The sequence below is a fragment of the Cyclopterus lumpus genome, chromosome 17 (assembly GCF_009769545.1).
Source record: "Cyclopterus lumpus isolate fCycLum1 chromosome 17, fCycLum1.pri, whole genome shotgun sequence".
NCBI lineage: Eukaryota > Metazoa > Chordata > Actinopteri > Perciformes > Cyclopteridae > Cyclopterus > Cyclopterus lumpus.
Window position 1 is genome coordinate 21846929 of NC_046982.1, and position 16341 is coordinate 21863269.

The window sequence follows — 16341 nt, forward strand, 5'->3', positions numbered from 1 at the left end:
CACTTCCTGCTTCAGGACAAACCCCCAAAACAAGCTTTATTTATTTTGTTTTAAACGCCCTCATATGTGTACATTTATTTATTTTGTTTTAAACGCCCTCATATGAACCCTCGACTTGAGCGCCATCTTCAGGTCTTCAGGTCAATCCCATCGACTTCAGCTAAGAGGGTGTACATGGTAATTACAGTTGACTCTGTCGTGTGTTGGCATGCCGACGTCCCCTTTAACTTATAATATGACTTTAAACAAATTGATAATGTTTTTTGGGCACTCTGATCACTGATTAATTCATCTGACAAACCTCCAGGACTCCTTTGTGGCGTAGAACCGGTTTCAAAGGTTCTCTAAATGATATTCAGTGTTCATATTTACAGCGAACCACTTGCTGTAAATATAAAGAGGAGTCGTGTCTACCTGAGCAGAGAATGAAGTGCCTCTCCCTCTTTGTGTGTGTTTTGCAATCCGAGTTTCTCTTTGTTTGTGTAGCCGGCGTTAGCGTGCACCGCGGATTAGCTCACGGCCGCAGCTCTCATGTAGTGCTAACGGCTGTTAACGCAGCCCATGCTAGTTCGAGAAATATAGTCTCGAAATGCAATCTATTGTTTTTTTGTGTACAGGGACACGGATTGTGTGTGTTTTTTTTGTGTCGCTCAGGTGGAAGATGAATGCAAATTGAATGTCAATTAGGATCTTTATTCGAAATACCTTTTAACTCAATGTCACTTTATTTCTAATAATAATCTCATTGTTTTGGTCCTTAAAACCAGTGGAGAGGTAGAATAGACCGTCTGCAACCGACCTGCAGGCCTTCATGGGAGACACAAGTCTTCCTGTAGCAGCTTTAAACATGTTGACTCCCGTTTCTTTATTTTAAAAAGGGACAATGTACATGAATTACCATTTGAACCGTGGAGTCAGCAGACAAAGGCTACTTTCCTTTTTCCCTGTGGACTGAAAGTGTTTACTGTTGGACAGAAATAGCTGCGAGCTCCGACCCAGGGGACCGCGTACCGACGTCCCCCCGACGGAGCACTTTGTGCCGGCTACTGTATCCTGAGCGCCGCCGAGCTTTTCAGGCTGGAAGATGTGGAGACGGTGCGTATTGCATCATCTCTGGCTCTGATGTCGTCAGGCAAGACTTTAAATTAGCACACCGCTGTGGGAGAGTCAGACCTTTAACTTGTGAGAGTTCATCCTCCCTAAAAACATCTTTATGAATTCAAATCTGTCGTTTCAGCGAGTAGATATTTAAATTTGGCCTTCGCTGACTGTGAGCTCGGAACTCCCAGCATCCTCTGCTCCTCGCGGTTCCTTCCAACTCAGTGCAGGTTGTGTGAGAGTGTGTGAGAGTGTGTGTGTGTGTGAGTGTGAGAGTGTGTGTGAGTGTGAGTGATTGGGCCAAATTTTCTGCTCCAGTTTTCCAGCCTGTCCGCTTTGGTGAAACAGGCTGATCCTAAATCAGCCAGCTGGATGGCAGCTGGAGGAGGCGTTCAGGCCTGTGCTGTAAACGACAGCGTCGCTGTAGTCCTTCACATGTCACAGGGCTTGGATGCTTTTCCATCTATAGATATATATATATATATATATATATATATATATATATATATATATATATATATATATATATATATATATATATATATATATATATATATATATTATAACTCCCCTAAAAGCACACATTGTCATTGTACATGTGTGTTTGTGTACAGGATAAACAAACAACATGCAGCATGCTAATTACTGAGCTGTTGTCGGGCTAGCTCTTTCCCCCGGCTTCCAGTCTTTATGCTAAGCTAAGCTAAGCTAACCACATCCCGAATCCAGTTCAGTGCAATATTTTAAGCACAGAAGGGGGATGAATATCAATCTTTGCACCTAACACATATAGTGTATTAAAACGATCATATCCACAGATATTTATGTTACAGTGAGTGCAAATGTGCACATTTATTCTGGTTTTCCGCCGGTATACCTGCTTAAAAACGTTGAAAGGAACACATCGATGTGAAGCTGTGTCGTGCTGCTAATCGAGCTTGTGGATCGGTTCAGAGACGCTGTGACGAGGAACAGCTGTTTTAAAGATGGAGGTCAGTGTGACACAGGAAGTGAGCGTGTGCTGGAGCTTCAGGCTGGATTCAAAATTGGGTTCTGCCAGTTCTCTCCCCAAAAGTCAGAGAGCCGTGCACCCCGGCCAGGTTTATTTAGGTCAGTATCACACATTCAGTTCATTTCCACGTAATTCAAGCGAACCAAAAGGCGTCGATAGAAGCAGGTGAGAACGTTCGTTCAGCGCATTGGTCCTGAAAACAGGGTTCAGGTCAAACCTCCATCTTCCTCCCAGTGGGCCCAGTAGGTGCACCTGACTACGGGAGCAGCTTCACTCCAACTGGTCTGCAGGTTAACAGATTGTGTGCAGAGCCAAAGAACCGGGGGAACCCAACTGGATATCGTCCGGTGAGGATTTAGATGTTTCATTGCTTTAAAAGGAAACATCCCTCAACTACAACTCTAGTCTCGCATCTCAAGTTGCCAGTCGGACTGTGAACAATGAGCAGCGAGCGGAAACAAGGAAGTCCCGGCCCGGATGTCCTCTGGCGACACTGGAACCCCAGAAACTCTTTATAGATACGCTTCATCCCCAGAGACCTACCCCCCCCCCCCCCCCCCCCCCCCCCCCCCCTCGAGGGCATCTGCAGGCCGTGACCTCGTCACTCCCCAAGAGGACTGCCCAATTAAGTGACTGCACATCTCTTCTGGTAAAGCAGGAGGATGGTGTGCTTGTTTTGTTACTTCTTTGCAGCCGGTACGGGTCTTTCCTGTAGTGACCTGGCGATGGACTACTTTGTTTGTGTGGAGGGTAAAAAGAGCTTTTCATGGCACGATCTTTAGAAGATCTTGGTCCGTCTGTCCAGAACCCAAACTGTAGTGAGTGCTCCTGCTGCTCCTGCTGCTCTCTTGCTGTCAAGTTGATTTTCCAATGGAAATGGAAGGGCCGTGAGAGGGTCCCAGCAGGACGAGGGGGGGTGGTGGCAGCTTTAACCTTTACCGTGTCATCTTGGACGGCAGGATCGCAGAACCTCACCACAGCTCCAGGGCCAGGGATTTAAATAGGACCTCCTGGACCTCCATCTGCCGGACCGGAGAAACAAGGAGGAAGGCATTACAATCCAACCCGCACACAACGTACAGAGAACAAGATCTCTGACAGAGGCGAAGACCATATCTGGGCACTATTTACAAAGACCTCTTTAGTCGTGACAAAACTAAGGATTCTTTTTTAAAAGGTCATTTTTTTGTGCTTATTGCAGACACCAAGCAACATGAGCATCCATTTGGATGTGTTTGCGATGACTGCAGGTGAACAATGGAGCTAAATATGTCTCTCTGGCAGCGTAATACTGCATTTTGTTCACCCGCTGATTGCTATCTTCTTTCTGCTGTTGTAGAGGTTTACAGAGCTTACTTGCTGACCAGAACAGACACCGATGAGATCAAACGAAACAAAGATGCTAAAATGTTCCCGAAATGAAGGAACCTTTCACAAATAGTCGGGCGAAGCAATTCCAAAGGATTTAAAAACTACATTCTCAGGATGGAAAAAACACCGCGGGTGAAGCAGACGAGAGCAAAGTCACACGGAGAGGAGGGGAGGCCGGATGGACGATGGAGGAATTGCTTGCGGAGAGAAGAAATGGCGAGACGGATGAAAGGGAGCCGAGCGGCGTCGCCGAGTGGGCGAGTGGCACCAGAGGAAGTGAGACTGTGAGAAAAGAATCCGCAGAGAACTCATCCATCTGTTCCTTTCAGGGAGTTTTTTCCTCATCCGATACCGCTCGTCGACTCAGATCGCAGATCAATAACGTCTTTCCAATAACTTCCTGATGGCGGTTGTGTTCGGCAGCGAGACGGGCGGAGGCACCAGAGACTCGCCGGTTGAGGGAGGCAACCGCTGAACACGGTGAACGGGAGAAAAGAAAAGCCGCGGTGGTGTTGATCTCGTTCACCTGCACTTAAAAGATTCCACGGAGGTCTTTGAAGAGAGCGCGGATCCTTCAGGGAGTCTCAGTCGTGTCTAAACCTCAAATGGTCATGAAGCTCGTTCAATTGTCCTCCCTCCTTAAGTGGAAGTGGAATCTTATGTTCCCTAAGCTCTATGTTGCCTCAGCTATATGTTATGTTCCCTTATGTTCCCTTAACCCTATAATCCCTTAATGCTATGTTCCCTCAGCAATATGTTCCCTCAACCCTATGTTCCCGTAACATTATGTTCCCTTAACGCTATGTTCCCTCAGCAATATGTTCCCTCAATCTTATGTTCCCATAACACTATGTTCCCTTAGCTCTATGTTCCCTCAATCTTATGTTCCCTTAACACTATGTTCCCTTAGCTCTATGTTCCCTCAATATTATGTTTCCTTGAACACTGTTCCCTCAACCCTATGTTCCCGTAACACTATGTTCCCTTAACGCTATGTTCCCTTAACCCTATGTTCCCGTAACCCTATGTTCCCTTAACGCTATGTTCCCTTAACCCTATGTTCCCGTAACACTATGTTCCCTTAACGCTATGTTCCCTCAACCCTATGTTCCCTTAACACTATGTTCCCTCAGCTCTATGTTCCCTCAATCTTATGTTCCCTCAACCCTATGTTCCCTTAACCATATGTTCCCTTAACCATATGTTCCCTTAACACTATGTTCCCTCAGCTCTATGTTCCCTCAACCCTATGTTCCCTCAGCTCTATGTTCCCTCAATCTTATGTTCCCTCAGCTCTATGTTCCCTCAACCCTATGTTCCCTTAACCCTATGTTCCCTCAGCTCTATGTTCCCTCAATCTTATGTTCCCTCAACCCTATGTTCCCTTAACCATATGTTCCCTTAACACTATGTTCCCTCAGCTCTATGTTCCCTCAACCCTATGTTCCCTTAACCCTATGTTCCCTCAGCTCTATGTTCCCTCAATCTTATGTTCCCTCAACCCTATGTTCCCTTAACCATATGTTCCCTTAACACTATGTTCCCTCAGCTCTATGTTCCCTCAACCCTATGTTCCCTTAACCCTATGTTCCCTTAACCCTATGTTCCCTTAACGCTATGTTCCCTCAGCTCTAAGTTCCCTCAATCTTGTGTTTAATAAATTGTGAGAACGCGGGTTGATTTCGCGGTCGAGAACCGATTTCACGGCTATTGCGATCGGGGATTCTCGCCGTTATCAGATCCGTCCCAATGAAACCGTGTCCAAGGGGACGGAGACGCTCCATTCCAAATCCTAATGGGTCAAGAAATCCACTCTGTTAATTTAAAGATGGAGCGATAGGAACCATGTGTCTTTGGGGAGTTACGGGACATTTACTAATTCCCTCGTGGTTGTAATTTAACACATTCTACCCGTTAAGGCCTTTTTAAAGACCCTTTTCCACCTCGTGGTCATGAGGGTAGATGAACTGGTCTTCTTCCACTGTCCTCGTGAAGTGCTGCTGGAAGCTCCCAGCTGGCGGGTCGGGCTTCCCAGGTCTAGTCGAGACCTGAGCCTTTTCCTCCGGGTCGCCTCGGCCCCGCCCGGTTCTTCAGACACTAGAACCACACGAGGAAGCGTGCCGAAAGGAGGCCATTGTCCCGTGTGGATGATTGTGAGTCATTGTACCGGCAGCGCGAGCGGGGGGGAGCGGGGGGGGGGGGGGTCAAATGGTGCGATGCGGCAGAGAGACCTCCATTGTGGGCCCCGTGTGAAGCTGAGGTAGGAACCGGCAGATAGCCGTCGAGGCCCGTTAGCATTTTGAGTGGATTCACCGGCGGTTCTGTGAGGAAAGAAAAGTTCTTTGGACAGATTTTAAAATATCAGATTGAGGAAAAATCTGATTTTGATGCCGATCACAATTAATGAGGAAAAATCTTTTTTTTTTTTTTTTTTTTAAATCACCACGTTTGAAAAGATGAGTTCAACAAATGTCATGTTTGTCCAGACGTATTCAAGTTATTTTTTATTGCTCTTACTCCATAACTCATTTTATGGACAAACATTGAGACATAATTGTAAGTTTTTTCCATTTGTCAGAGGAAATATGTAGAATATTATTGCCGTGGTAAAATGAGACAAATAAATGGAACAATTTAGAACAACTATAATTTGATGTTACACTTAAAACATATTGTTAAGTTTATATTTAAATTCCATTCGAAGACAGTTAAAACCTTGAATAAGAATTGTATTTATGAGGAATGAGTTGTTTTTATTCTATATTCTCTTGTTTTTTCCTAATATGTGGAAGTGTAGAGATTCATTTTTGCTATATATCCAACAATATTTGTATTTTAAAAGGCATTTCTTAACATTTTGGAAACCGCTCACGGACAGAAGACGTGTGGCTCTTGTTCGTTTGTCACTTTGAGTCTTTGGGATATAAAATTCATTTAAATCTGAGGACTGTTGAGTTCTTCCCCGTCGTGACTCTGAGATCGTTGACGGTAAATAAACATTAAAGTATTTACTTGTCATAACACAGTCACGGTTGGAACGCAGCTCTTTAGATTTCAGTTTTTAAATCCTTCCATCTGAATTTATTTTTTCCTCCAGCTTTTCCCCTAATGAGCAGAATAAACCGCTCGGTTAGTTTTCTTTTTGGCATTTTTACGCATCAACATACAGATTTCATATTTCAAACAACAAACGGGTCCGTTCTCGAGTCTCCTAATAAGCCTGATTTAATGTGGCGTTGAAGTCCTCCCCCCCACCGAGTAGACAGATGGTGAAACCCATGAAGCAATGCTCCAACGGAGAGGTGTGTGTGTGTGTGTGTGTGTGTGTGTGTGTGTGTGTGTGTGAGATGTGTGTGTGTGTGTGTGGTGTGTGTGTGTGTGTGTGTGGTGTGGTGTGTGTGTGTGGTGTGTGTGTGTGTGTGTGTGTGTGTGTGTGTGTGTCGAGTCCTTTTATCAAACCAATGTTCGACATGTTCCATGTTCAATGCGCTTTACATGACGCTCCGGTTTATCGTATATCCTCAAAACAACGATTCATACGACATCTTACGATAAGTTACTGCTCAATTTCCACGCGCATGCAGTCCTTTCAAAATAAACTCCCGTCTACTGAGTCAGAACTCTCCGAGAGAGAAGCTCATGTTGGGAGGTTCCCCGAGGACCAGTATGCAACATGGGAGATGTTCCATAAAGGTTCTATGAGCATCTTCTTCTTCTCTTCCTTTTATGCAAGCTAATCCACAGAATGCATGAATTATTCTATTCTTATTATTCTCTTTCATGTACTTCTTGTGAGGAGCTTCCAATGAGCTCGACTTCCGTTTGTCCTCCTTCAACGTGAATGATTCTCTTTGTGCGACGCTAACCGTCGTTTATCTTTGTGTCCTCAGAGGCCAGAGATCCAAAATGGGAGGCAAGCTCAGCAAAAAGAAGAAGGGCTACAACGTGAACGACGACAAGGCCAAAGACAAGGATGCCACGGCGGAGGGCGCCTCGGCGGAGGAGAGCGAAGCGCCGAAGGACGGCAAAGACGAGGCCCCGGCCGCCGGCGACGCCAAGGAGGTAGCGAACGACACGGCGGCCAAGGAGGCGCCGGCGGACGCTGCGGCGCCCAAGGAGGAGGAGGAGAAGAACGCCGACAAGGAGCCCGAGAAACCCGCCGCCGCCAACGCCGAGCCGAAAACGGAGGCGCCCAAGAGCGCCGAGCCCGCCAAGGCCGAGGAGAAACCGGCGGCCCCCGCCCCGGCTAAAGAATCGGCCCCCGCCACCGCCAAGGAGCCCGAGGCGAAGGCCGCGGCTCCCGCCCCGGTGGCCGAGAGTAAAGATGAGGCCGACGCCAAAAAGACTGAGGCCCCCGCGGCACCAGCAGCCAAAGCCGAGGCCCCCGCCGCCGCCGACCCCAAGCCCACAGAGGCGGCGGCGGTGGTGGCGGCGCCGACTCCCGCGCCGGCAAAGGAGGTCGCAGCCGCCGCCTCTAGTTCAACACCAGCCGCCGAGCCTCCGGCCAAGGAGGCGAACGCCACCGAGGCACCGAGCAAGGATCAAACCGTAGCAGTTCAAGATTAATGGACAGCTTCTTTTCGGGAAAAATTAAGAAGAAAAAAATGAAGTACCTGACTCGACGACGGTGAAGATTTAAAAAAAAAAAAAAAAGATACAAAAAAATGAAATTAACTAGCCCACCCATATTATGATGGTAATAATAATTGTAATGATAATGAATTGTTGATTGAGGAGGACTGGAGCAAACCACCTGGAGAAGTTTCCCACCACTGCAGATGATTATTGCTATTATTATTATTGTTATGTTTTACTCTATTATTTTTCTGCTGTAGTATTTGAACTTTTAACACGAGTCTGTGTCGGCCATCTCCGCCTCGCCTCGCCATCCCACATCCATCGTCCAGACGCTTTGGCCCGACTCCCGTCCCGGCTCGGTGGCGTTCAGGCGTTCACCGGCAGCTCTGTGGATTTCAGAATATCAACATTTGGGGTAAAAAACGGGACTTGAAGGTTCTTCTCCTGGTTCCTTTTTTAACCCCAAAGAGGAGTTTAAATCTCTTAAATCTCTTGTGAGGAGTTTAAACGTAGTTTAACGTCTCTCGTGAGGACTGAGGACCTCCGGCTTCCTGAAGACATGTCGCCCAAAGCAGAACTCTGCAGAGCGAAACACATTCTTAGGCGTATAAAAACAGTCGTAGGAATTTTTTCAGATAAGCTTCTAGATTTTGTACTGAACCCTTAGCTATATTGTAAGTGAACTAAGAGGGTTTTTTAACATTTGTAAAACACTTGTAAAATCTGCAGAGCCTCGCTGGACCGATCCCCCTCGGTGTTCTCAGAAAGTCTGAGAGACGTCTCAGATCCTCCAAACTAATCCCATGAGATGTTTGAGAAGACGTGACCTCCACGTCCTACAGTTAGTCTGAGCTTCGCTCAGGAGGCCACGCCGGGGACGCTTAAAACTGCATCTTCAGGAGACGTTCGGGAGTTAGAGCTCTCTTCTGTGATCCTCTTCTGTTTCTGGACTGGAGGAAGGACTCAAGTACTTCACTTCCTCCAGTAAAAGTACTTAAATGTGCAGTAAGTAAAAAGTCCTACATTCTGCTTAAGTCCAGCAAAATATACTGAAAGGCATATGGATGTAGACGAAGTTTGGCTTTCGGAGACAATATTCTAATTAAAGCCAGTGGATCCTTTTTAAATGTTCATATTAATAAAGCAGTGACACCAGTGCACAGACCAGTTTGAAACCAGACGAGCGGCTCTTGAGTCCGGATCCCGTCGAGGTGAAACCACCAGAGCCGCCTGCAGCCCACTCCGTCTACCGGTCCGTGTTCGCCACGCCGTCGTTATGGGATGGAAAAGCCTCGCCCATGAAAAACGGGAGCTTCTGATTTTGTCATTTTCACCCCTCATGCATTTTCCTTTATTTTCCAACTAGTGTATGTGTACATATATGCAGCGGTGGAAGAAAAAAGGTACTAACTATATTTTACTTGAGTAAAAAGCTGCATTACTGTAGAAAAACCTGGTGCTTACTTCAAGGTGAAAGTACTGAAAGGACAAAGTTTACTATTGTCGAGCTTTAGGAAGGAGTTGAGATGTCATCGACCTTTATTGAGATTAATAACGTGGGAGTAAAATGGACACATTTCTCTTCTATCGGACTGAACACAAGAGTGTTTCTTAAAATAGAAACTACGGTTTAACCCCCCCCACACACACACACAGACACACACACACACACAGACACACATTTGACGTACAACCTTGTTTCCACCTTGGCACATATGTAGATGTACACACATGTATGTATATATGTATTAATCTCATTCGCCAACTCTTTCAGTTCCAACTGCCGGCGCCGTTTTCCTCCCAGCGCTCGAACCGTAGCATCACGACCTGGAGGGGGCGCCGCCGCGTCCACGTTTCCCTCCTCTTGACTCAGTGAATTGCATGTCCGTGGTCGGGTGAACCTGTAGTCCTGTCTTTTTGGTCAAGTGGAAACAAATAAAATACAAAAAAAAATCAAAAAAAGTCTCTCTCAGTCTGCATCCATGGCAACTACAGTCGATATTTCCATCCCGTGTTCTCGCCACTGCTATCTCCTCACCACGCGCTCATTCAAAAAACAAAAAATACATTAAAAGATGATATGGAAATGGATGCATTCAAAATTATATGTACTTGTATAAATGGTGCAACGGTAATAAAATGTAAGAAATTGACTGAAACTCTGTGCAAGTCAACTTTTTTGTTCATGCACTCACAAGTTATCAAAACAAATCCAATGAAATGGCAAATAACAATGTGTTGCTTCATATCTCAATATCGGCTGAACTCTTACACATCGGGGGATCCAAAAGGCTTCTTCCTGCAGGCCTGAGGTTCTAACCAGAACTCTGCTTCTGAAGAACCCTTTTAGAAGGAGGGGGTTCTTGTAAGTCCAAGGGATCCATTGAGAGCCCTTTTCATCCAAAGAGTTCTTCAAGGATTGCTGAAGACCGCACTCTCAAAAACTGATTGAGAACCAGGCTTCTTGTGTGTTCAGCTGCATCCCATCAGGCCACGGCCCTTAAGGACCCTCTTGAGGAACCCCTCCGTGAAATTTAGAGGAAACCCTTGGAATATAAAAGGGGTCGCGGTACAACCCCCCAAAACCTTGAGATATAAAAGGGGTCTTCGGATGAACCCCTTCGGTGGGTTATAAAAAGGGATCTTGATAGAACCCCCTAGTGGATTACATAGGATACCCTTGGTATATGAAAGGGATCTCAATAGATTGGGTGGGTTATAGAAGAAACTCAGGAAATATAAAATGGGATCTTGATAGAACCCCCTAGTGGATTACATAGGATACCCTTGGTATATGAAAGGGGCCTCAATAGATTGAGTGGGTTATAACAGAAACTCAGGAAATATAAAATGGGATCTTGATAGAACCCCCTAGTGGATTACATAGGATACCCTTGGTATATGAAAGGGGTCTCAATAGATTGGGTGGGTTATAGAAGAAACTCTTGGGAGGGTTCTGGTGAAGGTGAAGAAATTAGCAGCTCAAGATCCGGACATGTTCTTCGGTTGTTGGTGGAGACCAAACAGCCAAACCCACTGATTGTAAACCTCACTAATACGCCACCGTCTCAGTGACCTCAAGCACTGGGCATGTGGACGGTACCCAGAAAAGGTGGCAGGTGAGATCAGACTTAACGTCATGAGACCGGGTTGAAAGGGAATATCTTTGGGTAAAATAAATGTTTTTACAAGTTAGAGAGAAATAAAACGTGTTTTCCTTGTTTCCCCATTCGTAACCACGCAGCACTTGAAACGTGCCGTCGCTACCGGCCACACCCCTCGACACACAGAGCACCCGAAGGCCCTCGCAAACTGAGATTTCACTCCTCGTGTTCACATGAAAGAAGAGAAACCTTGTCGGGGACCGACAGGAACGACGGCTCGGCAACAGCGGACGATTGATGTCTTTATCTCTTCCCCTTTTCTCGTCGGCCTCCTCTCTCTCTCTTCGCGGCGAGGGCGGTAAATCAAAGGTTTAATCTCTCCGCTGTGATTCACGCCTCTTCAAACGACGTTTCTCACCCCGTAATACTTCCCTCTGTTTCTTTACTCGGGCGAGATAAGAAGTACAGGAATAGGAAGTGGATGGGATGTATCTCCTGACCCCAAAAACAAGACCTGACAGGGTACAACTCCAAAGATAAAGTTGAATATTAATGCAGTTCCTGGGTATATTGAAGGGCTTTACCCACCCGAGTTAGGGGGCGGGGCCTGTGGAGTTTACGACGAGTCTCTTTATGAAGCTTTAGTGGTTCCTCCGGTTTCATATTTCTCCTCAATCCAGACTTCACACAGCTTTGATTGGATTTAATTGGATTTATTTATGATTCTTTGGCAAACAACTACAAATGTTAAGACATGCCTGATACGTTTTTACCAAAAGAATGTCCTCATTATGTTCATAGAGAACATAATTCAGTTGGTATTGTGTTTCCTTTAAATATAAATTTAAGTATATGAAGGTGATTTCTAGGAGAGCGTTGGTTAGCACGACGTGCAGGAAGTTCAATACCTTAAAGTTATTGTGAGTTTAATACTAATAATGAAGAGCAGCATGGGAGAGAATCCAGGTAATGTGCTGCTGATCCACCCTAAAAACACAACCTCCTCTCTCCAGCATCCAAACAGGAAATATTGATTCTGACATTTCTATTTTTAGTTTTTATTTAAAAACACTTTGACCGGCTCGGTCTGTCCTTCTGTCTGTCAGAAGCAGAAGCTCTGACCTTTAGATGGTGGGGCGGCTCAGAACGCAACACACACACACACACACACACACACACACACACACACACACACACACACCCTGCAGTGGTAACTACAGGCTAGATCAGCAGGATTCTGGAAGCAGAGAACGGAATGAAGACAGATGGTGAAAAGAAAGAAGAAGAAAAAACAATCGGCAGAAAAAATGCCGGCATTGCACATTCCTGTGTTGAACGATGATGTTTCTGAACCAAACACACATTTCATAAACGTCTTTCGCGTCTGCCTCGTGTCGCCAATCTACCGCCCTTCCTTCCTCATGTTGATGTGTAAACATGTGTTTTATTGTTTTATCTATTGTTCTGTTTTATTCTAGCTTCACGCAGACTGCTCACAAGAAGTGGGCGTCGACGTCACCGACTGCTATGTGGACTCGGTTTGAAGCCTTGAGAACGACGGTTTGGTCACCGCCATCTTGGATTTTTGCAACCGGTGAAAAGGAAGTGACCGTATCTGGACTGAGGAGGAGGGACGTAGAGACGCTGTATACGACCTGTCAATCAACCAGAGGAGTCGCCGCCTGGTGGTCAGGAGAGAGAATGCAGCTTTAACACATGAAGCATAGACTTCTATACAACCAGAGGAGTCGCCCCCTGGTGGTCAGTAGAGAGAATGCAGCTTTAACACATGAAGCATAGACTTCTATACAACCAGAGGAGTCGCCCCCTGGTGGTCAGGAGAGAGAATGCAGCTTTAACACATGAAGCATAGACTTCTATACAACCAGAGGAGTCGCCCCCTGGTGGTCAGGAGAGAGAATGCAGCTTTAACACATGAAGCATAGACTTCTATACAACCAGAGGAGTCGCCCCCTGGTGATCAGGAGAGAGAATGCAGCTTTTAGATACACATTATCGGCTTCAGTCTTAAGAAGCGGAGGTTGCCTCCTGGATCTACATTCCTCCTGGTCAATGAAACATGGGGGGCTTCAGGTGAACTGTCTTACTTTGAGCTTTCCTGTTGTCCAATCACTGAAACACAAGCCACATGTTGGTTTCCCAGTGCATCGTGGATGGAAGGTAAAGGTCTGACACCACCAGTCTCCAGCATGTGTAAATCTCCCAGCAGGCCTCAGCAGAGAGGTACGAGTCTAGTGGAGAAGCTCCTTCATTTGTTCCTCTCCTCCTCCTCCTCCTCCTCCTCCTCCTCCTCTCCGGTGCGACTGTCCTTTGAAGTCTTTGCGACGAACTGTACGAGCGCTTGTCCGTGTCATCTAACTTGCTGACTGTGAGCAGGTCCTTACCCAGCATCCATCTCTCTCCATTTTCAAAGCCAGGCGTTGTGGGGGAGGATCAGAGAGAGGGGGGAGGGAGGAGGGGGGGGGGGGGGGGAGCTAGACGGAGGCGAAGCTTTGTGGAAGATCAGTCAGATCTTCCTGACGTGCCGATACGGGGGGGGGTTGGGCCTCCGGGCCAAATGTGCAGAATCTGCCGGCGTCTCTGCTCGGCTGTCAGGACGGATCTGTGGAGACGTCGGCAGACATTCGCTGTGATGGGAATCGGACTCGCTCGGACTCAGGAGACCCAGTGCTTGAGAACGGAGAACTTCAGAACATTCAGCGTTGTTGCTTTCTGGGCGAACGTGGAAGGCTCTGGCCTATCACAGGTCCTCTCAGGTGTCATGTGACAACATGTGAAACTCAACATCTTCTGGTCTGGTTTGTCCCGTACTTTGATTTGAAAATTGCAGAGTTAAAAATGAAGTCGGTGGCCCCAACTGCAGGACGTTTGAAGATCTAGTTCTGGACGCTGTTCGTGCTGCACCTCGAAACGTATTAAAAAAAACAGAATGCAACTAAAAGAACTTCCATTGATATGTTCAGAATATTAATATGAAAGGGTAGCATCTTCTCTTTTATGGCCTTCAAACCACACTTCATTCAGCTCCGTTCCTGCAGACATTGATTCATGAAGGTGACTCTATGGGGAGCGTTGGTGAGTCCGACGTGCAGAAAGATCAATACCTTCAAGTTATTGTGATTTTAATAATCTGCTGCTGTTCCACCCTAAAGACTCAACCTTCTGACGTCCTGTCTGTCAGAAATATTAAAAAACGCTTAGAAGCAGAAGCTCCATAACACAATACAATTCAAACAACGTTCTTAATTGATATGCTGGGAAAATATGTGGTGGATTCTTCTCTTTTATCGCCTTTAATTCAAAATCCTCCATACACATTATGGCTCATGCAGTCGATGCATTTCATTTCATGAACATGTGTGATTCTGTCTTTCTGTAGTGGTTTTTCTCCACCTTCCATCCTGGCTTCTAATGCTAACAGGTTTCATACGGAACTGTAAAGATGACTAAATCAAACAAGCTATAAAGACGAGGTTGATGCAGATATTTGGTTATGAACGTACGCGTTGGACATATCACACTGTTGACCTGCTGATAGTCTAAGGATTCATCTTCTGGGGACCATGAATGTCTGTAATGATGCAATGGTGATTTATTAAATAGTTAAAACGGGCTGAAAAGGCAAAATCCAAAAATATAATAAACTTCAGAAAGAGATGCTTCGGTCTTTCGTTTCAGCCAATCAGGTTCCTCCACATGTAGTTATTAGTGCCGTTCTCTATTTATTTACCTTTGTTCCTCCGTCTTGGACTCTGTGTTGGAACCTCAGTGTGTTTCAAGATAGTTTTCTGTGAATCAACAATGCTAATGGACTAACATCAAAGATATTGTGTATTCTAATATTGAGTTGAACTCCAGTGTGCTCGGCTGACCAAACGGACCGAAGTTGTAAAGCTCCATCTGGTTGTCGTGTGCACACTCTGTATTAATGCACATGACATGAATGATGTGCCACAAAGGGATTGCTATCATTTGAGGATGAAGAATAAAGTGATTTTAAGGGATGTGACAGCTTTACGGCTTGGATCATCTTTATATTAACGCAGAATTATTACCTGAAGGAGTCGTTTCCTAAAGTGAACACGCAGCGTTATGGAAATGAACTCTTTAATTCCATAAAGTGCCATTTAGCGGTAATGACACACGAAGAGCTGCAGCCGTCTGAGGAAGTGACGCCGCCAGCTAATCATGGCACTTCATAAGGAGTCATAATTAATAGCTGGAGGCTTTGATCCAGTGGGTCCAGTGGGTGCAGTGGGTGGAATGGATCCAGTGGGTGGAGTGGATCCAGTGGGTGGAGTGGGTCCAGTGGGTGGAGTGGATCCAGTGGGTCCAGTGGGTGGAGTGGATCCAGTGGGTGGAGTGGGTCCAGTGGGTGGAGTGGATCCAGTGGGTGGAGTGGATCCAGTGGGTGGAGTGGGTCCAGTGGGTGCAGTGGGTGGAGTGGATCCAGTGGGTGCAGTGGGTGGAGTGGATCCAGTGGGTGGAGTGGATCCAGTGGGTCCAGTGGGTGGAGTGGATCCAGAGGGTGGAGTGGATCCAGTGGGTGCAGTGGGTCCAGTGGGTGGAGTGGATCCAGTGGGTGGAGTGGGTCCAGTGGGTGGAGTGGATCCAGTGGGTGGAGTGGATCCAGTGGGTCCAGTGGGTGGAGTGGATCCAGAGGGTGGAGTGGATCCAGTGGGTGCAGTGGGTCCAGTGGGTGGAGTGGATCCAGTGGGTGGAGTGGGTCCAGTGGGTGGAGTGGATCCAGTGGGTGCAGTGGGTGCTGTGGGTGGAGTGGATCCAGTGGGTGGAGTGGGTCCAGTGGGTGGAGTGGGTGGAGTGGATCCAGTGGGTGCAGTGGGTGGAGTGGATCCAGTGGGTGGAGTGGATCCAGTGGGTCCACTCCACCCCCTGCACCAGGAGGCCAATGGGTTTACTTCAGCCTCAAGTGGCCATTTGCGGAACTGCAGTTTTTTCTGCAGTTATATATACCGCTTACGCAATATAAACATATAAAATGAAAAATGTAATAGAATATTATGAAAAATGCACATATTAACACATGCACTGACCAAAAAAACCCAATAAATATAAAAGGATCTATGTGCACAACATGTTTATTATACATAAAAACACACACACTTATATCTTCATCTTGTGGAGCATGAGGCCTCT

The 16341-nt window shown here is 46.4% G+C and overlaps 1 protein-coding gene across 5 annotated transcripts in view; it reads left to right on the forward strand.

The window, feature by feature from the left end:
• The window catches only part of basp1 (brain abundant, membrane attached signal protein 1), a 30037-nt gene extending 20688 nt beyond the window's left edge, over positions 1 to 9349 (forward strand). For all 5 annotated transcript variants that reach the window (XM_034554890.1, XM_034554892.1, XM_034554893.1 and 2 more), the window contains one exon: positions 7372 to 9349. In XM_034554890.1, the coding sequence (XP_034410781.1) occupies positions 7388 to 8047 (660 nt within the window). In that variant the 5' untranslated portion in view covers positions 7372 to 7387 and the 3' untranslated portion in view covers positions 8048 to 9349. The remainder of the gene's footprint in view (positions 1 to 7371) is intronic.
• Positions 9350 to 16341: the final 6992 nt, after the last annotated feature.